The sequence below is a fragment of the Pholis gunnellus genome (assembly GCF_910591455.1).
Source record: "Pholis gunnellus genome assembly, chromosome: 11".
NCBI classification, from domain to species: Eukaryota; Metazoa; Chordata; class Actinopteri; order Perciformes; family Pholidae; genus Pholis; species Pholis gunnellus.
The window spans coordinates 16924150-16949495 of NC_136538.1; the positions used below are offsets into that span (position 1 = coordinate 16924150).

Here is a 25346-nt window from a genome sequence, read left to right on the forward strand (position 1 = left end):
CACCATGTTTTCATTCTTACCATCAAACAAAAAAAAACTGTCATTAAAAAGGACAGATACCTTATTGTTCCTACTCAAGTCTAAATATCAATTTATGTTCAATTTGAACTCTTATTTAAATTCAAACTCTTTAAATTGAACATAAAGGTCACACCATAAACACCTCAGAGTTTATATACCACTTCTTAACTGATATGATTTAAAATTTTGTTTTTATAAGTCTTTATTCAAGACTCTTCTCAAGTTTCTGTTTGTATTGTATTCCTCTGCTATAATCAGATTTAACAAGTCTCTCATATAGCATTTAAACATGGAGAATATTTGCTCTCAGGACAAATAACTACAGTAATCAAGACATGTGTTTTTTTCAGAGATAATAAGCTACAATTATACAACTATTAGTCACAAACGATGTTGTGGGAAGCTGATGCCATGAAGGTTTAAACATGCTTTAAAGAAGACGGATGTGCCATCAGAAGCATTAATATTAAAGTGTCGTTAGGCGTTCATAAATAGGCTTATCCAAAGTTTATGTAGGCTAATCTTTGCGCTCTCTCCCTCTCCTCTCTCTCCCTCTCTGTTAATGTGTCTCTCACTCTCTAAGAACAAACCCAGGCTCCACCTCTTTATGATAATGTGACAGTAGCATCTCCAGCTCGGAGACAAGCCTCCTCTCTTTCTCATTCAACTATGTGATCTGTTTTTTTCCCCACACACGGACCCTGTCTCTTCTCCTCTCCTCTTCTTGTATCCCCCCTGTTCTCCTCCTCGGCGCACTCCAATGCGCAGCTCCCTCTCCTTAGCAAAAGGAAACCGCATTTGTCCGGCGAAAGTTACTTTCTTAAAACAGTTTGAAGTTTACTTTTGTTTAAATCCTCGGACATGACTACCATGGCCACTCCGGCTGCTCCGGCTCTGCTCCCCGCCGCTACACTCGGGCACCACCCGTCGCCGAGTTCCGTCTCTCCGGCCACCAACTCCCCGCCACCTGCGGCCACCTCCGCCGCTTCCTCCCCGGCTCCTCCGGTGGCGCACCCGGCGCTGCTTCACCAGTTCAGGGCGGACCTCTTGCTGGCGAACGGGACCCCGTTGAAAACCGGCGGAGCCCCGGTGTCCGGCGGCGCAAAGCCGGTGTACGCCACCCCGTCGCCCGTGGAGAGCACGCCGCAGAACAACGAGTGCAAACTGGTGGAGGTGAAAGGTGCCCAGCTGGCCTCGTTCACGGTGAAAGACACGGAGCTCATCTGCCTGCCCCAGGCTTTCGACGTGTTTCTCAAGCACCTGGTCGGCGGGCTCCACACCGTCTACACCAAGCTCAAACGACTGGACATTGCCCCGGTGGTGTGCAACGTGGAGCAGGTCCGGGTGCTGCGGGGGCTCGGGGCCATCCAGCCCGGGGTGAACCGGTGCAAACTCATCTCCAGGCAGGACTTCGAGACGCTCTACAACGACTGTACCACCGCAAGGTGAGGCGCGCGTGGGGGACAGAGGAGAGAGGGGGGTAGGGGGGGGGGGGACAGTGCGACCCGGTCGTGATGGGGCTGATGTAGGGATACCCGACTGATGTTTGAGGATGGGTGCAGCAGGTGGGGTTATCTAAAGCAGGTAGCATTTAAAGGAGGGAACATGTATCATTTTAGGGACTTCTAATCATCTTTATACTGTCTGATGTCGGTCTGCAGGTCATGACAATAACTTCCAGGATTCATCACAGAAATCTAAATACTGCAAATTGTGGTTCAATGATAGTTATTGATAAGTTTGCAACAACTTTATGGGGTAGGCCCTTATCCTAATATTTCTGTAATATTCCAGGACTTGGCTGTAACTTTCCTCTGATACCTGCATGAGATTCCTCTCAATTCAAAACTAATAGTCTTCTAGAAGCCACAGTTAGACATGTACGCGTCAGTAAACAGGGACGAGGAATATTTCATGAATTAATTTATCTTCAAATATGATTTCTTTAATTTGTATCGGCGGTTGTATATTTACTTCCCCACTGCTGGGCCTGTCACTATTTACCAACAGATGATAAAAGCTGCGATGGTGTTGACGATAATTAATTTTAGTAATCCTAATAAAACTAATCTTTAAAAGTTTGTCATGTTATCAAACACTATGATCTCTCGCTCTCTCTGACACACACACACACACACACACACACACACACACACACATACTGTCTCTCTCTGACACACACATACACACACACACACACACACACATTGAATCTGACACTGTCATTCTGAGAAATTGATTCTTCACAGAAATTAATTAATTTTCATTTGGCCCCAAGCGGCAGCTTAAATCAGGACAAGCTCACTCACTCACTCACTGATCCCTTTGCTCTCTCTCTCTCCTTCCCTCTCCCCCTCTCCCTCTCTCTCTCCCTCCTTAATAACTCGCTGTCTTATCATATCTACACTCTTTAGCCCTGAGCATCAGAACAGAGGAGATGATTAAATGAATTCTCGGTATTTATGATGCGATTATGTAAATTAGCTGTTTTGCACAACTCCGATGGTGACCAACTACATGGGTCATCAATCCAATGGGCCACAGAGATGTTTGGATAAAGGGGCCATAATTTGGCTGGGATTTGTGGTATCCTGGTGCCTCAGTCTGCTGTTGTGCAGACCACATGCTCATAACAGCATGGGTTTGAATCCAGTTGAGTGTGGATTAGCCTTAGTTTGGGGAATTTATATTATTTGATAGTTAATCCCTGCTCCTTGGAGCATGAATGATCCAATTTACACCTGCCATTAAATACAGAAAGAGGATGTGCCAAGATGTGTGCAGATAGACACCAAAAAACCCCCCCTGATTTTGCAATGTATTGCCTACTTATTTTTTTGTGTTTCATTATTATGGCTCTACTTTTAACTTTAAGCTTTGACTTGTTGAGAAAAAAACAGAAACACATTAAAAATAAACAAACCTTTATTGAGAATCAGCTCCCGGCTCCATGTGCACGGATTAGCACCTGCGCTTAAGCGTCTGAGGCCCTCCAACCAAGACACGATCCAGATGCATCTTCAGGCTGCTTTGGGATTTCTTCTATGTCAGGTGTTAATGGGAACGTTGTTATACAACCGCTGAAAATACACGGTCTCCGCCGTCTCTAATTATCCACACAACACTCAAACAGCCTTTAGTTAATGAGATCTGAAAACATCACTCGACTGAAATCTTCAAACGACTTCCGTGATTCTTTGTCTGAGGGCTTCAAATGTGCTGCGGTGGCCATTAGCATCGGCCCCCGAAGTAGAAGTTTCTAAGTAATCCCTGGTGTGGCTGGAGCAACATACAGGAGCGGGTAAAAAAAAAAAAAAGAAAACGAAAACGTGGGACTCTGGATGATTATCGTTAAAGCGGGGAAGGCCAGTTCATCTCCAAGAACATGATGTTACGGCTCTCTGACATCGTCAGGGCTCAGCAAGGTTTTTGTTACTGATTAAGACAGCCATCACTTATTATTTTCCAGTCCAGTACAGTCAGACAGGCTGGAGGGGAAATAACAGCCTTGTCTGATAGTTTAACATGACTAACAGAACGCTTTACATGGATTCCTCCTGTTTATACTTATTGGCTGTTTGTTCAATTCATTGGCTCTTTTTGTTTTAAGATTAAGCAAAACAGAAATTATGAACATTTCCTTTGTTTATCTCTGTCTTTCCATCGCCTCTTTGTCTCACTCTTTACTCCTGCTGTGCACACACACACACACACACACACACACACACACACACACACACACACCCTGACCACTGACTCATCAAACCATGAAGAAGGGCAGACTTCACCCTCAGTCAAAGCCTAGTTATAATTCATGCATAGGTGGCACACAAACACACTCTGTCATCTCCTAACACACAAACTCACACGGTCACGCCTGTGTGTTTGCTGGCTTTTGCTGCTAAATGACATTAGTTCCACAGAGAGAACATGGCGTGTAGGAGGCAACCTGATCCTCCGTCCTTTTCTTTCTCCCTCACAAAGGAACAGTTTCATTCTCTGTTAGGAACACACATCAAACAGCTCGCTCAGGTCAAACTGTGTGTGTGTGCGCGCATATATTGTACATATATACTGTTTGTAAACTTACAAAAGTACCCAAGTGCCAACCCTCAACATAAAAGTTGTATAGTGTGGCGAGGTAACAAGATCTCTTGTGACTTTTTAACAAAGCAGGTTTTAATAACAACACATGGTTTCTGCATTTGTGCGTGTGAACATCTTTTACACACAAAGACCGGAAAAGTAGCACAAGATATGTGTTTTCTAAGCAATGCTACTAGAATAAGTTCACCTAAATTACAACAAAAAACAAAATGTATTTTGTCATTTGCTACTTCATGTCTACCATGCAGATAGTTTTGGTTTTCTCTGACTATATTTAAGTAGGTGAATGGAATTTTGTTTATGACGGTATAACAAGTGTCTTTCCAGAAACAATGTCCTTGTTACTTTATATTACAGATAATGGTTTTCAGATGACTTAATTCCTCTTTAGACCGCCTGTTTTTGTTTCTAATGGCATGAGCACCACAAACAAAATAGTGTTCACCTCTATTGTATCGAGGTGGAAGCAGAAAACCTCAAAGTCTGTGGCTGGATACCACAAGAGGTAAAAGGGAAATTATGCTCTATTATAATTTAGGTTGAGTAACCCTTTAATAAGGATGTTAGAAAAAATGAGTTCACAACTGAGTTCTTTGCAGCAACTACGGACATGTATGAAGCAGGAATAGAATGAACTTTGGGCAAACAAAGAAAAAAACCCAGACTTAGTTAAATCAAACAATTAATGATAAATGAGACAAAGTGGCCTGCGGAGTGCAACAAAAGCTCGCTCTTTGTGTTTCTCTGTGGCAAACCTCGGCCGCATAAGTTGGCAGCGGCGAGCCCCGTGTTGTGTGTATGTGTGGGAAGGTGGACTCCTCAAAGCCGAGCCCCACTGCCACGCCATAACTCACTGTCAAAGTCAGCAGCGTTAGGATGAAGGGGAGGATGGGGTGTGTGTGTGTGTGTGTGTGTGTGTGTGTGTGTGTGTGTTAGGGTGGGGTGATTATCTCAACTTTAACCTCTGCACTCTTTTGATGTTTTATAGAGAAGAGCACGGTGAGATAGAGCGGGCCTCCATGTCTTCCACTATGACAGGTTTTAATAGGGTACACACAGGCGCACACACACTTTTTTGAACCCACACACACACACGGTCTTGACATCGTCTTGACCCTGGAATGTGGAAGAGGAATGCAAGGCGGTATCAGTTTAGGAGATCAGATTCTTGCCGTGATCAAACGTCCTGTGTGTGTGTGTGTGTGTTTTTGTCCTGCCTGCTTCTTTCATGACATCATCACACAGGCTTTCCTAATAACAATGCCGCATAAAGCTTTTTTTTTTTTTTCTTTTTCATCCCTCGATTTTGAGAGGAAGATCACAACATCAATCTTTCCCTGCGTTCTCTGACCAGCAGCATAAGTCTTCCTGCGCACGGCGACAACGATATGATTTATCAAACCGGACCGTGACGGCGAATACAAACCCCGTGTGATAAACACAGATTGAAAGGATGGGAGCATGGGAGCTGTAAACCGGCGCTAATATATTCCAAACAAAAATCTTGTTTGAGCTAGTTCTCCGACACACACTCGCATAAACACACACACACACAGCTGCTACCTATCAGCACCTCAGTCCCTCCAAGTCAGTAGCTGTTCCACTGTTTTGACTGCAACACTTCCTCTGCTTTTATTATTTTCTTTTTCCACACAGTGTGTGTGTGTGTGTGTGTGTGTGTGTTAGCGGGGAAGAGAAAGATCTGTCATCTTTGTTATGTTTTGTTTCTGTTCCACCTGTGCTAAGCTCCAGCTGCCATGTTTGGCGTTTCATGTTTCAGGTAACACACACACACACTAGGCAAAGCTAAGCTTGGAGGGCAGAACTCAATGTACAGAGTACCTTTCTTTTTTAAAATGTGTGTGTGTGTGTGTGTGTGTGTGTGTATGTGTGTGTGTGTGTGTGTGTGTGTGTGTGTTCGTGTGTGTGTGTGTGGCCGGAGCATTGGCATGAGGGAGGACGTCTGGGTGAGATTTTAATTAAAGTTTGAGACAAAGAGGTCATAAGCCATACACCCCCTCCTCTACACACTCACACACCTTATATACACACACACACATACACACACACAATGAACTGTTTTCTCTCTCCCCCCTCCTCTCTCTCATTCCATCCCCACAGCTTGATGACTTTTCCATGAAAGGCTTTTTCATTAATCCTACCTCAGGGAACCGGTGCTCTCCAACCTCACACACACACACACACACACACACACACTCACAAAACACACACGCACGCATGCTCAACACACACATAGACCTCCCTCTACGGGTCACTTTGATGTATCAACGCACTTGCAGACTAAACACAAAATTAGGTTCCAGTTCTTTGTGCCCGGTAAAATGCAACATATACACACACCCACTAACAAGAACACGACACACACACACAGTACACACAGGCCATTAATTAGTGTGTGCAAATAAACAGTAGTAAGGGAAAGGGAAGCGGCTGCTGTAAAAACCAACCGCAGACTTTGTGGTCTCTGTGTGTTTTATTTCCCCTGACCGGTGTTGGCCTCTGCATTTGTGTGCATGTGTTTGTGTGTGTGTGTGTATGTGTGTGTGTGTGTGTGTGCGTGTTTGTGTGTGTTTGTGTGTTCATTTAAGGTGTTCCAACATCAGTTGCAGTGGAACTATGTTGCTTTACCTTTAAACTTGAGAACTAAAAATACATTTCCTGCTTTTGTTAAGAACAGTATGCCTCTCTATATGCACTGCAACAAATATTGTGTGTGACGTGAATGCACCCCCGCCTCCGAAAAAACAACACCAACAGACAGACAGACATACAGACACACACACATGCACTCACAACTTCATCCTTCTTGCACATTCCTGCTGTCTGTCTGTCAGGGTGCGTGTGTGTGTGTGTGCGTGTACATTTACCTGAGTGTGTCCCTCTCACTGTCTACGTGCCTGTGTGCGTGTGTGTGTGTGTGTGTGTGTGTGTGTGTGTGTGTGTGTGTGTGTGTGTGTGTGTGATATCTGATGTCAGCTGTCACATCCCAGTCGGTCTGGGCCCATAATAAGAGACAATAATAACAACTCATTAAAACTGAGGGCAGGAACTGTGGAGCTCATCGGCTCATCAAATTAACCTTTGAACACTTCATACACACACACATATCACACACAACCACACACACACACACACACACCGGTGTGCGCTGACACACACACATATCACACACAACCACACACTCACACACCGGTGTGTGCTCACACGCACTCAAGCTACCTGTTTTTCTCCCACAGTTAGTGACTACCCAATCTTTCCTTCTGTCTTTGTGTCCCCCCCCCCTTCTCAGCCAGTGGGTGTGTCAACAGGGGATTGGTCCTTTCTGCCGGGTAATTGATGAATTATATGCAATATGCAAATGATGTGCCATTAATCTCCTGACTGACAGCTTCGTTTATGGGGCCTTAATGACGGCTGGATTAGATTCTAATTAAAATCTGCTCAAAGACACCCCACGCTAGGAAGCTGCTGCTAGTCCATCTCTCCCCCTTTTTTTTTTTTTTACTCTACTTCCCCACCTTCTCTCACTCTCTCGGACTCTCCCTCTATACATTTCTTCTCCTCTCACTTTACATCTCCTCATCTTTCCCTCCATCGCCCTTTCCATCTTTATTGTTGTTGATTCTTTTGTCCTCTGTCACGCGTTTTTCTTAACCCCTCTCTTTCACTGACTCTGTCTTTTAATATCAGACACACACACTTCACAGACACATATACTCGCCCACACACTCATGTGTTATCCAATGTCAGGTTGCTATGAAAGGAGATGAGCTGCGCTGCTTGTCATTAAGCCTGATGTGGCCCGTGTCATTTCCCCTGTCAGGACATTCACACCGTTTAGTCAGAGCCAAAGTGATGTCTGACAGCTTTTCACATACCTCCTCCAGGATTGATTGAGCATGCCCGGCTCAATCAAACCATGTGAATCTGCTTGTAGTCGCAGCCTTTATCGAGGAAATTTGTGACATGGCGGGAAAGAAAGGGAATGACCAAATGAGGAAAGGATGGCGAGGGAAGGAGGCGAGCAAACACATTTAATAAGCAAACAAATGAATGAGTAAGCTGAACCGTAATGAGGTGCTTTATTGATGCCATAGGGAAACTCCTTTTTTGCTTGCTCGTATCCACAGGGAGGTCAGATTTGCTGTACAGAAGCCTTCCTGCAACCGCTCAGGTTTCAGTGTTTTGCTTGTTGACACTTCAGCAGGATCAGAGGTTTACAGACTGAGGGGCAGTTTCTCTAACCAGCCCACCCATCTCAGTCACAGCATGAAAAAAGGGAGGGAGTATTAAGTGTTAAAGTGCCTAATGACTAATGTAAACCTGTGTTTTTTGCCTACAGTTCGAGGCCGGGACGACCGCCCAAGAGGCTGCAGAGTGTGACAGAGGGCGGGACTCACCACATGCTGTCCCACAGCGGTCTGATGCATGCTGGGATCATACCTCCTGCAGGTGACCACCCAGGCCTCACTACGCACATATACCTATGTGCACAATGTGTACAGTAGAAACAATATCACAGGCACACATACTAAACAACCACTGTAGAGAGAGTAGTAATATCTGACACCATATACTGATGATGTCCACTGTGCATCTGAAATGGACAAGTTGGACATATTCTAGTTCCAAAATATATTTTCTATGAAAGTGAGGACACTTTTCTTTTCTTTTTTTTATCTTTAATTTAGCTCTTTTTTCTCGCCAAATCACAATGTAACACGGAGAACACGGGAAATGGCGAAGTAGATATATTATTACAAATTGTTTGCAGTTACTGACACAATGCAAAGTATGTGTAAATATCAAAAATAATTTATCAGAATAAATGATAAAAAACAAAACAATGTTTTGCTCGTTTGACTCAAATACAGGCATTTAATTTAATGCATTTTATAAATATTAAATGTATAATTGATATCTTTGCTATTTGGAAGACAACAGTTCATATATTATTTGGTGATAAAAGTCACTTGACTTGCCAGTGTATTCTGTATCAAAGATCCATTTAAGGAGAAAGCCTCTCTGACTCTCTAAATCCCCCTTTTCGTTTTCCATAAGGTCAAGGTTTGTAATGCTTCAGAACTGTACAGAAGTCAAAGTGGGAATCCCTCTTTTGGCTCCACGAGCTCCTTTAAACAGTGAATTAGTGACACATTGTTGCTCCAGCCCTCAGAGGAGCTGCTGGCAAAGTTCAGATTCTGTTCTCTTTTCAGCTGTCGGAAAGTGAAAGCATCGACCTGGCAGCCAGCTGAGTTACTCCCATCGGTTTAGAGAAAAAGAGCAGGTTGCTTATGCACGACAGACACAGGATTTGGCGGTTTTCTAATTTTCCTGCAGATCCCCAAAATGATACATTTTTACCCATCATCAATAGTGTGAGGAGGCGGGGTTCTGGGAGGCGACCTGTGTGTTGATTACTAAAATTAGCATACACACTGCTGACACTCGAGAAACAACTCATAACTTGCAAGTTGGCCTTTTTTTTCTTGAATTATAAGTGCACAAAGTTGAGCAAGATTCATGATATATAGGCCTTTGAAATCACCTTTATTCTGCTTTAAAATGTCCTGTTTGAATACAAAAACAGGAGTTAAAATGTTTAATTTGGTTGTGACAAAAAATTCTTCTTGCGTAAACGACACTCAAGCCCATTAATTGTCATTTCAATTATGAAGTTGTAGGTTAATTAAACTATTTTTAATGTATGAGCAGGTGAAAAGATGAGCGTAAATAATTGAATGTAGGAAAATCTATTATTTGTAATGTCATAGTCTGTTTTGTATATCTGAACAGTTAGTCAACTGCCTGCTTAAGGCCATAGTGCTGCTTGTTCTTGTGACAAACAGTGTGTTTGAGTGTGTTTGAGTGTGTGTGTGTAGCACAGAGAAAGGGAGAAAAGTAATTGTCGGCACCTCACCGCTCTCAAAGTTGCCCTTGGCTTTGTGCTCTTCACTGCAACCTGATCTTTTCATTCCCTGCCTCAAAAGAAGCCATTTTCTGTTAGCTCCGCTTCCTCTCACTGTTCAAAGGTGCTTGAGTGTGTGTGTGTACGTGTGTGTGTGTTGTGCATGCGTGAGTGTTCAAGAGCATCTTTCTCAGTGGGAAAAGAGTCTTTTTCCACCAAAGGAGAGGGCACGGCAGCAATGTCAGCGCTACTGATTAGAGCTGGCCACATGAGAGGGGAGAAAGAGACAGAGAGCGGGAGGACATTTGAGCGTAAAAGGCAGGGAAAATCTTTGATGTCATCCTCCTTAGTCTCTTTCTCTCGCCTCATGCACTCACACACACACACACATAACACGGTGGCTTATGTCCTGCTGTGATGCTGACATTTGAAAAGGTAAAGTAAGGAGAGGGGATGGGAGGAGAGCAGGGGAAGAGGGCAGGAATGAGAAAGAGAGAAGATGAGAAGAAAAGGAGCAATTTGTTGTGGTTGTCTACGTCTTAGGCGGACAGACTATTCACAGCAGAAAAACCCGTCGTGTGTAACAAAGACATAGCACTCAGCAGTTCAGTTTGTTGCAAATGTTCACATGTATCCAAGATCAGGAAATTAAGACTTATGGTTTGTTTGCGTTTCCTCAAGTCGTGTTTGCACAGTTGTGGGGTTTGTCTAACTTTAATAATTCCCCGTGTTTGTCTGTATTAGTGCGAGGGATATTTGATTTTCTGTGGCATAAGAGGGACTTTTAAAGGTTGATCTGAGGGTCAAACTACCTTCTGGGGTTCAAGACACAAATTAAAATGCGGCTCAGCCCTCCTGCCACATTTTGTCACTCTCCATTTCTTAATATCCAAAAGTGCACAACCCCTATTAAAAAGTATCTCTTTTTTTTTTCCTAATGCTTTTAATTTGTACTGACAGAAGAAGCTCTCTGGCTAAAAGGTGGAGCTGCTGCCCGCCGGTTAGTGTTGCCCTGTGTGCTGTGGGATGTGATGTCCCTGTGTGGGAGAGATGAATGTCTTGGCTTGTTCCTATCACTGCTGATTCCCCGGCAGACTAAATGGCCGGTGCAGCGGTGCAGTCACAATGAATGGCTGGCCTCTGTCTTCCCATGACAACCTCCTGCCTACCCACTGCTCTAATCCTCCACCGGGGCCATTGATCTGCCTCTTATTGATTCTTCTTCTTCTTTCTTTTTCTTCCTCTCTCTCTCTCTCCCTCTCTCTATATATCTGTCTCCCTCTCAGATCTGTCTGCCCTGGCCAAGAAGATCAAGCTGGAGGCCATGGCAGGTTACCACAGCAACCATCAACATGGCGGTCCAAACGGAGAGAACGGCGACCACAACCACGGACTGAGTGAGTGTCGTCCTGTGACCATCCACACTCACACACACACACACATGCGTCGGTCCGACATATTTAGCGATGGTCATATAACACGTCGCTCTGTTGTTGTCCGTACACGTCTGTGATGCCAAGTCAATACGACTTGAGCAGCTGTGTTTATGGGCAGCTGCTGAATCAAGCTGATTAACAGCAGGATGTGACATCACCGCTCCTCACCGGTACGGTTTCCTGTGAGAGACGGTGAACACAAAAACAGCAGCAATGAGTCAGTTCTTCAGATGAAGTTAGAATATAAACATCTGGGTCAGGTAATCCAAACCATCAAGAAATGAGGAGATTTTTTTTTATCACCAGCTTTTTGTAGTTTTAGTAGATTGTTGAACGGTGAATTTCTCCTTCAGCTTGGATTTGTTTGCATACTTGTGGGATTCAGTGAGATGAGAAAACACAGTTGGTCATCCACTCTGCAGCCCCCAAAATATTGCTGGTAAATCATTAACACATATTAGTCATCACATCAAGAGAGCATAGACCCAAACCAGCTCCGTTAGTCATGCTCAGCGTGGAATTCGTCTGTCATATCGAGTAACATTAGATCAGGCTTTACTGGAAGAGAAGTCTCTGCATTTCAGAGTTAAGTACGCAGTGTGTTCTCATCCCTTTGGCTACTTGTGCCGGTATAATATTTAGTCATATGATATTAAAAACTGTTCCTTTGCACTGATTCCTGGTTTTGCAGTAAAGGAAAGAGGCAGCAAGCAAAAGTGGAGCGCCAGTGGACGAGACCAAGCGCACCCGGATGATAGAGAGATGAATAAGATGAGAGGCTGAAGCCAAATCAATAGTCTTCTCTCTAATTCACTATCCTGAATGCAAACGACAAATGCTGGACAATCGATGGGGGAACGGACGCACGCACGCACACACGCACACACACACACGCACACACACGCACACACACGCACACACCGCCCCCACTGTTATCGACAGGTTAAAGCGACATCAGTGTGTTTAGACAGATGACAGGGCTTATGGGGGTCTGTGTGGAATACACTATCAACCTGGGACGCATACACACACACACTCACCATGAGGCGCATACCGAAGGCTTTAGGACAGAAACTGTCCTTGTGTTTTTTCAGAAATTAGAAGGAGACAAAAGTAAAATCCCTGTATGTTTGAGCCTGGTACCTTTATGTTTTGGGCTTTGACTGTGTGTGTGTGTGTGTGGGTGTAGTAAATATTTTTCTCTACCCGTGTCTGTGAAACGCTCCCAGCCTTAAGCATTGTTTACCATTGCATACACTCCGTTACAACTGCCGGCATCTGTGCGCAGTTAGGTGGCATGGTTACCACCAGCCATTATAAACCTGTAAAGCCTAATCACTGTTAATGATAGAGTCAAGTGGAAACACACACACATACACACACACACAAACATACAGCGTAGGCATACATACACACATAAGAACGATGTGTTTTTTCCATACCGCCACCCACGGCCTTATGGGAAGGATAGGCCCCTACCAGGGCTTTAACCACTACAAAGGCAATCTCAGATTACACACACGCACACACTCACAAATGCTGAGTGTGACACCTTATGGGCTGGGGAAGAGCGGGGAGCAGCCATTTCTGCATTTAACAAGATCTTCTGGGAAATTTACAGTAACTGTTTGTTTACAGTAATGGTTTGTTTGGATAAACATAAGAGAGGCACTTTGACTTTTGATGTTTTTTAATGAAACATAAGAGAGAGTGATGGGAGGGCAGAGAAAGTGAAGAGAGGGGGGAAAACAGAGTTAAGAAGAAGGAGAGTGAAAATGAAATTATAGAGGGAGGGGGGGTTACAAAAGTGGAGCGCTGGGTTCTAAACCAAGGCTTAATATTTAGAGTTGGCTGCTAGTTTATTGTCAGAGCATCTGGTTATTTAGCTCCATTCAGACAGATCTTTTGTTTGGATTGGTTTCTGCTCTGGGCAAGTGAGAGACTAATCTGCCAAATGCACAAAGCACTGCACATATGTCCGGCGAGCCCGACTCGTAAAGTCAACGCCTCACTCTTTATTTCTTAGTTTGCCCTTTTCTTTTTCTTTCTCTCTTCTTTTTCTCTCTCTTTCTTTCCTTTCCATCCATCATTTGTTCTGTTTCATCCCCCCTCTTTGGATAGCCTTTTTTTCTTTCCATGCACTCGTTCTATTATTTGTGACAATTGTGTGGAATAGAGTCCAAGATTTTTTTCCTTTGTGTTTATAATTACCCAGCGTGCATTGCTGGCCCAGCACCAGGACTGCCATCAGCTTCTTTTGTTCCACTTCCTCCCTGTGTTTCTTTTGTTTTTGTTTTTCCTTTTATTAAATGATAAATATTTATGTCATTTTCTCCCCCCCAAACAGGATTGTTTGTTTCATGAATAGAGGGACTGCAACAACCCACTAGGGTGCTGTTGAGAGGAAGGATTTTCTTTAAAGATAGTGGATGCCTGTGTTAACGAGAGGAGTGCGAACAACAGATTGGCCAAGATAATAAAGAGTTTGGTTTGAGCCGCTGAAAATGTGTTGGGTTATCGTCAAGAACACCGAGAAAGAAATGTTAGATGTTTTTTCTTTGCTGTGTTTGTGCTTTTTGTGTTGTAATGAGCAGGGGAAGTGTTTCTCTGTCATGTCCTCTTCTACCTCCCTCCCATTTTCTCCTTCTCTCCTCCTGCTCTTATCTTTTTCCACACTCCACGTCTCTCGACCGCTCACACAATATTTTCGCGTCGTGGTTTAGAAGCAGAGCAGTCATCCGGGTAATATTGACTTCACAGAGGAACGACTTTGGAGTCCAGTTTCAAAAATGTCAGTTCAGTACACGGCACAGGGCCGAGCAGAGCCTTTTAAATTGTGATGGATAAATACAACTGAAGCAAAAACGAAGGAAGAGGGAGACCAGACCTGTTTCGTGTTGGGTGCATGTAAAGTGCAGCTTTGATGGCCTTTAAACAGAGCTGCTGGTCTGACCTTCTATGCGAACCAACAGACTCTTACTGTAATCTCCTGTGCACTTCCTCCTTCAATAATTCTGTTTTCTGTTCTATTTTATTCTATTCTCCCACACCACCACCACCACCAGTTCTGGATCAGTTGCCCTTCATGATGATGTCACATCCTCTGATTCCTGCCAGCCTGGCGCCGGCCTCCGTTTCCATGGCAATGGGCCAGATGAACCGACTGAACACGCTGGCCAGCATGGCCAACGCGGCGCGTCTCCACGCCAAGCCCCCCGCCAGGACCCCCACCTCCGTCATTAAGGTGAACCTCAGAGGACCGTCAGCGCGGTGGATCTGACCACCATGAGTCCATGTGACACTCGGCATCTCATGACATGAGTTTTATCATCTCATGACTTTTATTTACATAGTTGTTACAAGATTACACGACATAACACTAAATTAAATAACTTGCTTTCAACATACACAGACGTATTTTCTGTCCCTTAGAATTCACGATCTTCTGATCAGTATACGTGAAGAATCACGTTTCTATGGTTGAGGCTAAAAATTGTCTCGTGGTGGGTCCAAGTTCTGGATCACTACCATAATGTAATCAGTTTTTCTTTGGCTTAAGGCCAATCCCATATCGATTCATCAATATTTGAGGTATCAGACAGAAACTCTGACCTTCTCAGCCAAGTTGGCTACTTTGTTTAAAAAGAGTGTTTTCACTCTTAAGAATAATTGAAAGGAGGTTTGGAAAGATTCAAAATGTTGCCAGATTGTCAGCGTCAGTCCTCACAAAGTCTGACATTACACCAAGTCCTCATCAGCGCCAGGAAGTACCGCCTCCGGTCGTAATTTTAACGGAGCATTGTTCAACCACTGAGTTAGGTCCCACAAATGATTTAAGAGGCTTATTGAAATGAGCACCAAATTTTCCTGTAAACACCAAAGAATACCAGAATACCAATATATGTTCCCAAGCTTTTAGAAGAATAAAGTTTTGTTTTGCTTACAGGTGATTTTGTGGATAACTCTATTCTGCCCTAGGAAGTCCAAACTGCTACATTTGGTCATAATTGGGACCAGACACATTTTTCGACACATCTGTTTTAACAAACTAAAACTATTGTGACATAGAAATGTATCATTTCTGTGAAAATCTCTGGGTTTCAGAACCTGGCATTGCACTGCAGTCAGCAAATGCAAGAGAGCTGTATCAAGTTAAAGGTAGCATTAGCTCAAACTAAATGGACTTAGTGTGATTGAAAAACATCAGTTTTGATGGTAAAGTTCAGTTTGTTAACCATCATAACTTTATGAGACAGTAGCTATATTCAGTCACGTTGGAGAAGACAAACAATTTCAGCAATTTAGCAGAGTAGCACTAACTTCCGTGTCTGTTTTTGACTCTAAATTGGAATTACCCCAATTTGGTAAATCCTATTATGCTTGTAGATAGAGATACACAATTCCTATGAAGTTTTAACTGTGAGTAACCAAAAACAAAGTATCGTCTTAAACAATCTAACAACTTTTCTCTTGCATTCACTTAACCAGAATTCAGTATCTTCATTTTTAGGCAAATTAGTCATCCTCAAAATGCCATTAAATGGAAGCATAGATTTTTGTGGTTTCTTTTATTGTTTGTTCTGTACTTTACAAGCCGATATTTCTTGTTGTTTGGTAGGAGCGTGTGTTCGACAGCCCGTCCCCCTCTCCCTCATTGGAGGAAGCTCAGATGTCGTCCAATCACAGCAGCAGTGTGTCCAGTTCACCGTCCCACACAGAGCGCTCTGCAGAAACCACACGTGCGTACTTACCTGTGGTAAAGTGAAGAATGCTCCAGCTTTCATGATACCTGGGGAGGTATTTCTGAGCTGTGACCTTTTTGACTTTTTTATATTTTCATTTCAGACCCACATGATGACGGCCTGTCATCAAGTCACAATGTGTTGGGGCACTCTCCTGGTGTGGCGCATGTGGCCAGAGAGACAGATGGCACCTCAATGGAGTACAGCAAGGAGAACAAGAGGAGCCACGCTGACAGAGGTAAGAGTCACTGTTATGTTTGTATAGCTTGAGTCCGCATTGGATCTGGTTCAGCAGAACTTTGCTCTTTTAAAAAAAATGTAATGTAACTTTGAACTTGTATTGTATTTATATGTCTGTAGTCTTGATTTAAAGGTGACATGAATTGTTTTACTTCTAAAAGGAGTCTCTTTCTGTACGTCTGGCATTCAATGTTCTCGTCAACCCTTCATCCAATCGACTTCACACTTGGTGTATTGCTGAGGACTCAAGGAAGTGCAGCTCTTGAGATCTTCGGGACATATTTATTAGTATTGCGTTATTAAACACTGTTCAGTGTATTGAGAGGGGACCCCTATTAACTGTGACACCGCCAAAAGGCATGCTGGGTACAACTTGCACTCCGTAAATGTCAAGGACTAGATATGGAGCCCCTCCACACTTGCGGTATATTGCAGCAGAAAATCTGGCCTAAAAGCATTTTCCCCATCGGCCACCGCTGTAAAAGAGACGTCTGTAAACTGTTGACAAGACACTTCGAACTGTAAACAAGACCAATCATGACTCTTTCTGTTATTTATGATCCATAGAGGTTTTATATCTAGGTTCACAATGTAAAGTCAATATGAGCTGAGCGGGAACTCATGGGCGGAGGACTAAATAGGCGACATCTTGGGGTCCAGCATCCACTTCTTATCATACATCCAAGGTTGATGTTCGTGTGAGTTTGCTCACCCACATGACGCGTATACTCTAGCCTCGTCGGGTGTGAAGTAGTCTGGATGTGCGGTTCACTGGAAAGCTGCAAGAAGCAATAACGGAAGGCCGAGCTATCTGCCTGTTTTGAACGAGCACTGCACTAGTTACTCAAATGTGTTGAATAACAATGTCAGCTTACACTTCAAAGGTCAAGTTCTTGCTGTTTCCTGAGAATTTCTCGTTACAGTCATTAATCATTTAATGACAATTAATGAGTAATGATTATTTCTCTGCCAAATCAATTGCTTTTAAACAAAGTCTGTCAATACGGTTTCCATCCTATCCATCCATGTCATCATTCAGACTTGTTTGAACAAGTTTGTGATGGTTTATTTAACACTCTTTATTTTAAAAGAGAACGGGTTTTCGAACAGTTTGACAAGAAAGAAATATCTCAGGTAACAGGTCATTAAGGATTCACTGTCTCACCTCTTCTTTCCTCCTCCTCCTCTCCTCCTCGCTGTCGGTGGCCCCCCTGGCTTCCCGCGGAGAGCAAAGACAAATAATTCCGCAAAACAGGGCTCCATTAGACCAGGAAGCAGTGTTACATTAGCGAGCCATTTGCCGGGCCGCGGCCTAACGAGCCAGGCGGCCTCCCGTGCTCTCAGCTGGACCTCATCTGCATAACGACCGCCTCCCTGTCGTTAGGGCCCGCGTTGCCACGGCGCTGCAACGTCAGTTGTTTGGTTCTCTCTGTCAGGGAGGTTTGCATTAGCTTAATGAGGACTGCTCAAGGACAAACAGTCAGCAGAAATCTACAGCGAGAGAAAGAGAGAGAGAGAGGGAGAGAAACGGAGAGTTTGTATGTGTGTGCACGCGCCTGTGTAAATGTATTCTAATACTGAATCACATTATTCAGTAATCGAATCTAAAAATCACAAAGGCCTCCCAGGTAAGGTTTCAGATGCTGTCAGGTATCTGTGAACATATTGACAAAGCAGTGATGGCACCAACAACGTGAATGCCATGCATCACATATCGCATTTATGCAATTGATTTTTAATTGATTTTGCTGCATGCAAATGAAACACATGTACATTTGCTGGATTGCAGGCTTTTGTGTTCGACCTACGACATCATAAGGATAGGTTTATCGTGGATTGAACAGAGTTTCAAAGAGCACTTCAGCGCTGTCATTCTGTCAATCCATCGTATGATAATCTCTGAGAGTGTGTGTGTGTGTGTATGTGAGTCAGTTTTGGCTGTGTGTGCTGTTTCGGTAGTCTTTGAACAACGTATCCATGCAGCAAAGATCAGAGGCCATCCCTGACACCTCACTCCCATTAACCAAACATCAGCAGAATTTTATTCTCTGTCTGTCTCTCTCCTTCTCTTGCTCCCTCCCTCCCTCCTGTTCTCTTCCGCTGACTGGCAGTCTTCACGTGGTGAAGTTCATTAGCCCTGGGGACGGGTGGGAGAGGAATAAGAGAGGGGAAAAAGAGAGATGAAGTTGGGAGAAAAGAGAAAAACAGACAGTGACCTTGGTTAGGGAGATGGGTAAATGATCAAACGAGCTGGCAGCCGTGTGTATGTGAGTGTGTGTGTGTGTATTTATGCCAAACGTGTGTGTGTGTGTGAGTGTGAGTGTGAGGTAAAGTAGGCGTAAAACAGTAACTCAATAAAGGATCAGTCACATCCAAGGAGCCTGGGGAGCCCACGCTGCTGACTGCGCACTTCAGCGGCTACGAATGTGTGTGTGTGTCTGTATGTGAGCCACGGGAGTGTAGTTGGATGCCCTCCGCTGAGCTCGCCAGCACCTGCTAATTACCTTTCTCTACAGAGCAATGCTTTTAGCAAGAAAGAGGGAGAAAGAGGAGGGAGGGGGAGGGGGGGGGGGGGGGGGGGTTGGTATTGCTTCTCATCTGTGAAACACCTTGAATGTGACAGTTGCCAAGACGTGAGGCCGAGGCGGTGTAGGGGAGGTGGGTGTATTTGGAGCAGAAGATGCTGTGGTCAGCTAAGTGGAGAAAACACTGTCATTTGTCACAGACAGAGAAAAGTGCCAGATATCACATCGCGCGTTCACACTCGTCTCTGCTCCAGTAAGCGCCGGACTCCCAGGACGTCTTCGTCCTCAGTGGCTCGGATGACAGTGAACGCAGAAAGTGAGAAACTGCCTGATGTGGGGAAAAAAAATAAAAATGCAAAAAAGGAAAAAAGATGGCTAATCTTCATCTCCCCTACTGTCAGGAATCAGGAACACGCAGTTCTCAGGTTTACAAACAGATGGTCATCCATAATGCAGCTTCTTAGCTGTTTTTATGGGAGACGTCAAGCTGTGATGCATTATCAATAGGCAGAGTGCCATCTAATAAAGGGTAACCACGTTTTCAAAACTACAAACCAGGACTTCTGTAATTAGTGTAAACACCTATTTACTGTTGGCCTTGATATGTTTGCAAGACATTCTATTTATGCATTTATAGAAATTTGCATTCACCCTTGATTACATATAGTTGCTGGAACGACGATCCTTTTGTAGGTTTTAACATGAGTCAGTGGCACAGGAAAAGACGGTACATAAACTTTATTTACATAGCACGTGTCAAAATAATACTTTCAAGAAGAAAAAGATCAATCTCTGTCTCTCATGCTGAAGCTGACTGCACTGATTGTATGTTGCTTTGGATGAAAGCAACTGTCAAATGAATGTAATGTAATATAAAATGTTGACAGTGTGAAATCCATAAAATATTAAGTTGTAAGTGCAAGAAAAAGACAAAGAAAACCGGTGACTTTTTTGTTTGAACTTATGTAAAATTTTTACTTCCGCATTCCATTCATACAGTACAGTTTGACATCATTTCACTTTCAATCATTGTCTTTACAAAATTCTCAGCGGCATCTATTCAGTTTTAGTACTAGAACAATAAAAATGTTCAATAAAATGTTTAAATACAATAAGGTGTAAAAACAGGCGACTTTTAGATTGATTTTTAATGATTTTTGTTAAAGGCTTTTGTTGATTAGAAAACTCTCAAAATATTAATTTTGAAGTTGTCCTTATTTCAGAAAAGAAACTAAAGTCACTCCTGTGACTGCTTAAAGGAGAAGACTTGGGGTATTCTATATTTGTATTATTGTCAACAAAACCCAAGAAAGACCAAACCAAACAATGCGTTCGTCCACCTCCCAATACTTCCTGACTTCCTTCATCTGTTCCTGCTGAAGTCATACATCTTTAAAAGCAGCTCACGAATAGATATACTTTTATCTTTCTTAAACGGCCATGGTTTTTAAAACAGCTGGGCGCTGTAGTTTTTAGCACACCGTACTCAAAGAGGAGTAAACTGTGCATTTGAGGGGGACTACTTTCAGTCGCAGATTAGTATTTCCAGCAGCAGAAATGTGAACGTAGGAACGACTCATAACAAAATATCCCTGCCCATGTTTGAGGTAATGAAGGAATATGTTACCCGGTGCAACAATGTGACTCTGTGTGTTTTTAAAAGTTTCTTTGGACAACAAGGGAGGTCTGAGGCACTGAGGAGTCGGCTTTATCAGCGTTTGGCTTCACAAAAAATACTTGTTCGTCGGATCAATTCTATGTTGGATTTGCTCTTGTCATAGAATAATGTATAGTGTGTCTGCAAAAGTAAAGTAGAATAAACTGTAAGCCTTTTTGTGTTAAACTGATTCAACTAACTAGATGTCAAAATGTCTCTCTGCCCTCCAGATAACAGCTCCTTCGCCGCTCAGACAACCAGGGAGAGCTGTGATAGACAAGTCTACCAGAAACCCCCATCAGGCTGTGAGAGGGTATCTTACCCCGCAGGACAGAAGCTCCCAGCAGGTCTCCACCACACTCCCTTCATCTTCCCGGAAGGCTTGTCCTCCATAGAGACCCTGCTCACGAACATCCAGGTGAGGCTCTGCTGGGGCTTTATTATTATTATACTCTGAGATGAATAGGAAGGGAGATGAGCCACTCTTTGGGATTTCCTGAAATGGTAAATAGCAGATGAGGCAGACATTTAAGATGTGCAGTAATTGGGATGGGCGTGTGCTGACCTGCTTCTCATATTTTACACGTCTTTGTTATGGAAGAGTCACAATGAAAGCTCTCACCGGCTGGGTTTTCACAGGAAGAGAAGTGGAAAAAAACAAGTTTTTTTTTACCTCATCTGACCTGTTAGCATGTAATTAAGAGATCACTGTTGACTGTCATGAGGTTAAAATCAAATGTATTTATTTTTCTCTTTTCCTGCCTGAGTAAATCCAGGAATTATACATCAGAGTAAAACCACAACATTGCCTGAGTCAAATTATTTGTAATCTTGTTACTTTTACAGTGAGGTGGTTTACATGATGTTATATATACATTTACTGCAGATCATTTTAAACTATTTAGATTTTTGAGAGTAAAAAAACACACTTTGCCTTTGTTAAAGTGAAATATTTACTTTGGGTGGAGTAAGAAGTTGTCTCTGTGAAGTGCTGTGAAGAAGACAGACGCCTCTCCTGGCTCCTGATCAGTGTGTAACCTGTTGATGTGTGGCTTTGTGTCTCCAAGCAGGGTCTGCTGAGGGTTGCCATAGAGAACGCCCGGGCGCAGGAGAAGCAGGACCAGATGGAGAGGACAGAGCTGAAGATGGAACTGGTCCGAGAGAGGGAGCTGAGAGAGACCCTGGAGAGGCAGCTTAGCATGGAGCAGAAAAACAGAGGTAGGCCGCACCACATCAAGCATCGCAGGCATGAAACAGCAGAGTAAACTCTGTCAAATGTCCTCCGTGAACTCATCCAGTTTGATTTCATGCACAGTATACTGTACTTTCAGTATAACTAAACCATGAGCCAGGAGCATATTGGGCTTATTTACAGACAATACCTTCAAAGTCCCTCACATCTCTCGATGTAAAGATCCAGGACGCTCAGGAAGCAGAAATATAATAATCAAATTCCTGCATGAATGGATACAAATGAAGTCATGTTTAAAACGTATTTGACGCATCTGAATAACTTGATATGCAAAACACATTTACTTGACATCCTTTGTCTTTTCTTCTCCTTCCTCCTCTTTGTCTTCCTCTTCTTCTCCCTCTTCTTCTTCCTCTTCCTCTTCTCTGTTCAGTTCTGATCCAGAAGCGCCTGAAGAAAGAGAAGAGGAGTAAGAGGAGACTACAGGAGGCCTTGGAGGAGGAAGTCAAACTGCGCGATCAGGCAGAGCACACCCTGCTGCACACTGCCAACACACACACAGGTACACAAGGCACACACACTGTTTTGGGAGATATCATGAATTCCTCATGGGGCTTTTTTTTTTTTGTGAGCTTAAAGTTCTCGCAACCGACGTGATTCTCATTTTCATATTAAATGTCACCAAGTCTTCTATGCAACATAGCCTTGACTGTTCATTTGCCTCCAATTAAGTGTCTTTATTAATGAATGACCAAATTGCAGGCCATCAATCATCAGCAGCCCCTCCTCACACAGAGTCTGTGACCCAGGACGTGGATGGGAGCAATCACGATGACAACAGGCTGGAGTCCAAGGCAACAGTACAAGGTACAGGTGTCCAGAAAACAAATGCCGCTTCCTCAGTGTGTAGCTGTGAAAACGGCTTCTTATTCCCATTAAAAATATTGGAGTTGTGCAATTATTAGAAGGATAAAAAGCTGCTGCCACTGCTGAAACGTTCTGTCACCAAATGACAACTTAGAGGAAATAACCTAATTATTTGAATTTGTTGTACATGAAATGCGTGATGCTTCCTGATTGATCTTTTAAGTGTCTAGTTCTAAACTGTGAAGGTGAGTGTATCAACATTAAGGCACTGCACCAAGTTTGTGGTTGCTGAATGATAATTAAAAAATGGCTTTTCAGTGTAAGAATTGTGAAGTAAACTGTGATATACCTGCTGCTGGGGATTTATTTAGCTCCAATCAACTGAGCTGGGACAGCAGATTTCATTATTACTCACTGATGCCTAACTGACCAGTCTACTGGAAGGGTTTTGAAAGATTTCACAGGGAGACCGCTCCTGAGAAGTTGAACAAAATGAAATGAAGCGTGAGGCAGTTCACCGGGGCCACCATTTTAATGGAGATGGGCGTTTTAATATATTTATTTTGCCAACGTTATTGTCTTCACAGGGATACATTAATGAAACAATCCCACATGTAACGTCTTAAATAGACAGAGAAAGAAATGGCCGTGATCTCTAGCCCGGCCTCATCAAAAGAGTGCATGGTTCCAGCCCACCTCTGCTCCGCGCCGTGCCAGGACCGCCGTACTAGACAGCGTGCTTGTTCAAAGCCAATTTTTAATTGAATGTCAGTGAAGCAAGAAGAGAACTGGCCACTAATTAACGGCTGTCTTAATTGTCCTCGTGACGAGTTTGTTTGGACATCATTTGCATAATTAACACCCAGTAATAAATCATTTAAAGGGGAATTGTCTGTCAGACAGCAGGGCAGGATGTGGTTCCTTTGTGCCAGGAAGTTTTATCGCCAAAAGCAGGGATCAGGGGCCGAAAAAGACTTTCAACTGAGCCTTACTTAATAATAATCTTTTATTAATGCTCTTAGGGCAAGGTTGTAGGGGACAATGTTTAATATTGTATGACTTTGTAGCATTTTCTACTGTTACAGTCACTGTGATCTAACCTAAATAATCTGTCTACATTCATTATAACTTATAGAATTGTGATTGTGTTTTATTAGACTGGATTTCTTTCTGGATTTCAGAGGGCAGAGTGTTCCTGCAGACCACCGGGATGTACTGAAGACGAGGTGGAAGCATGGACGGATGAATGGATAGATGAATGGAAGAATAGAGTGATGAAGATTCCTCATTTATGAGAGATACAATAGACAGGCATGCTCAGCCGCGCAGTAGCACCCGAGATGCACATCTCCGCCTCCTCGAGAGGACTCCCCTACATTTCAAGGGTGACATTTGAACTTTTCCATTGTTCTCTTGTTTAATTTATTGCATTTATCAGCGAATCTCGGCCGTAGTGGGAACAGTACTTTATTCTGATGACGTGTTTGACTGTGTTTCTTTCAATCAAGGTTTTTAGATCCTAGATGAAGATGACCATATTTGGGTTTTTTTTTTGTCAGTGCTGTTTATCTGGACACAAGTGGCGAATATAACTTGTAACAGAGTTGTGTACATATACAATATATAGTCATCATTTTTGTTATTATTATTATTATCACAAAAACATATTGGCATGTTGTACAGTCAGTAAATGACTTGTATTGTGTATGTTATGCAGTAGTGCAGTTTGACAATACAAACAATACAAATTCTTTTTATTAAATTGTGTCAGTGCTTCTTTCTTTATTTCACAAGTGCAGTTTCTGAATGGATCATTTGTTTAGCTGCTTTTTTTATATTGTAGTTTAGTTGTTTTTGTGACAAACAAACTTTGTTTTGTGTGTGTGGGGGGGAGGGGGGGGGGGAGTCCATGCGCTTGGATGTCTGTGCATATGTGAGCGAGTGGGGCGTGATATGACATTGACTATTGCACCATCTCCAAAAACATACACGTAAATATCGACAGACAGACAGGAAGGTGGTGAGCAGGGTCACATGTGAGCTGCCCTTTAGTGAAACATGATGACAATGCTCTCTCTCTCTCTCTCTCTCTCTCTCTCTCTCTCTCTCTCTCTCTCTCTCTCTCTCTCTCTCTCTCTCTCTCTCTCTCTCTCTCTCTCTCTCTCTCTGTGGCTGCACTCATTTTTTATCATGTTACTTTCTCAGGATAAAGACGGGTGGGCAACTTTAAAAGCTACTCTTGGGCCAATAAATTGTTAAGTAAATTGATAGAAAGATAAGACAAGAAATACATTTTAAAGAAAATAGAAGAACATGCTTTTTACTGTGTAAACCTTTTGTGGTTATTTTATCATCTTTGCAGGCCAAATATTAGCATTGCAGGAGATGGAGCCATATCGAGTTAATATTTTCTGAGTTATTTTGGATTACAGCCCTGAAAATGTCTGGTAACATACATCAATATTTAGAAATTTGAAGAAAAAAAATAGTATTTCTGCATAAATATTAGAGATATTTGAAAGCAAAGCGTGTGTGGCTGGAGACATGCAAAACTACACCAAGTGTTCCTTCACTCATGCAGACGGAGAACTAATGAATATGTGATTAATTATGTAAGGGGTCGAGGATCA

At 43.1% G+C, this 25346-nt stretch overlaps 1 protein-coding gene across 1 annotated transcript; it reads left to right on the forward strand.

The window, feature by feature from the left end:
• Positions 1-882: 882 nt before the first annotated feature.
• On the forward strand, positions 883-24159 carry dachc (dachshund c; the record flags this gene model as incomplete). Its single annotated transcript, XM_079168339.1, has 11 exons — positions 883-1466; positions 8492-8601; positions 11344-11454; positions 14559-14737; positions 16112-16232; positions 16339-16473; positions 20888-21075; positions 21728-21875; positions 22283-22411; positions 22612-22716; positions 23898-24159. The coding sequence occupies 11 exons, from the start codon at positions 883-885 to the stop codon at positions 23933-23935; spliced, it is 1848 nt and encodes a 615-aa protein (XP_079024465.1). The 3' UTR covers positions 23936-24159.
• Between the last annotated feature and the right edge of the window lie 1187 nt (positions 24160-25346).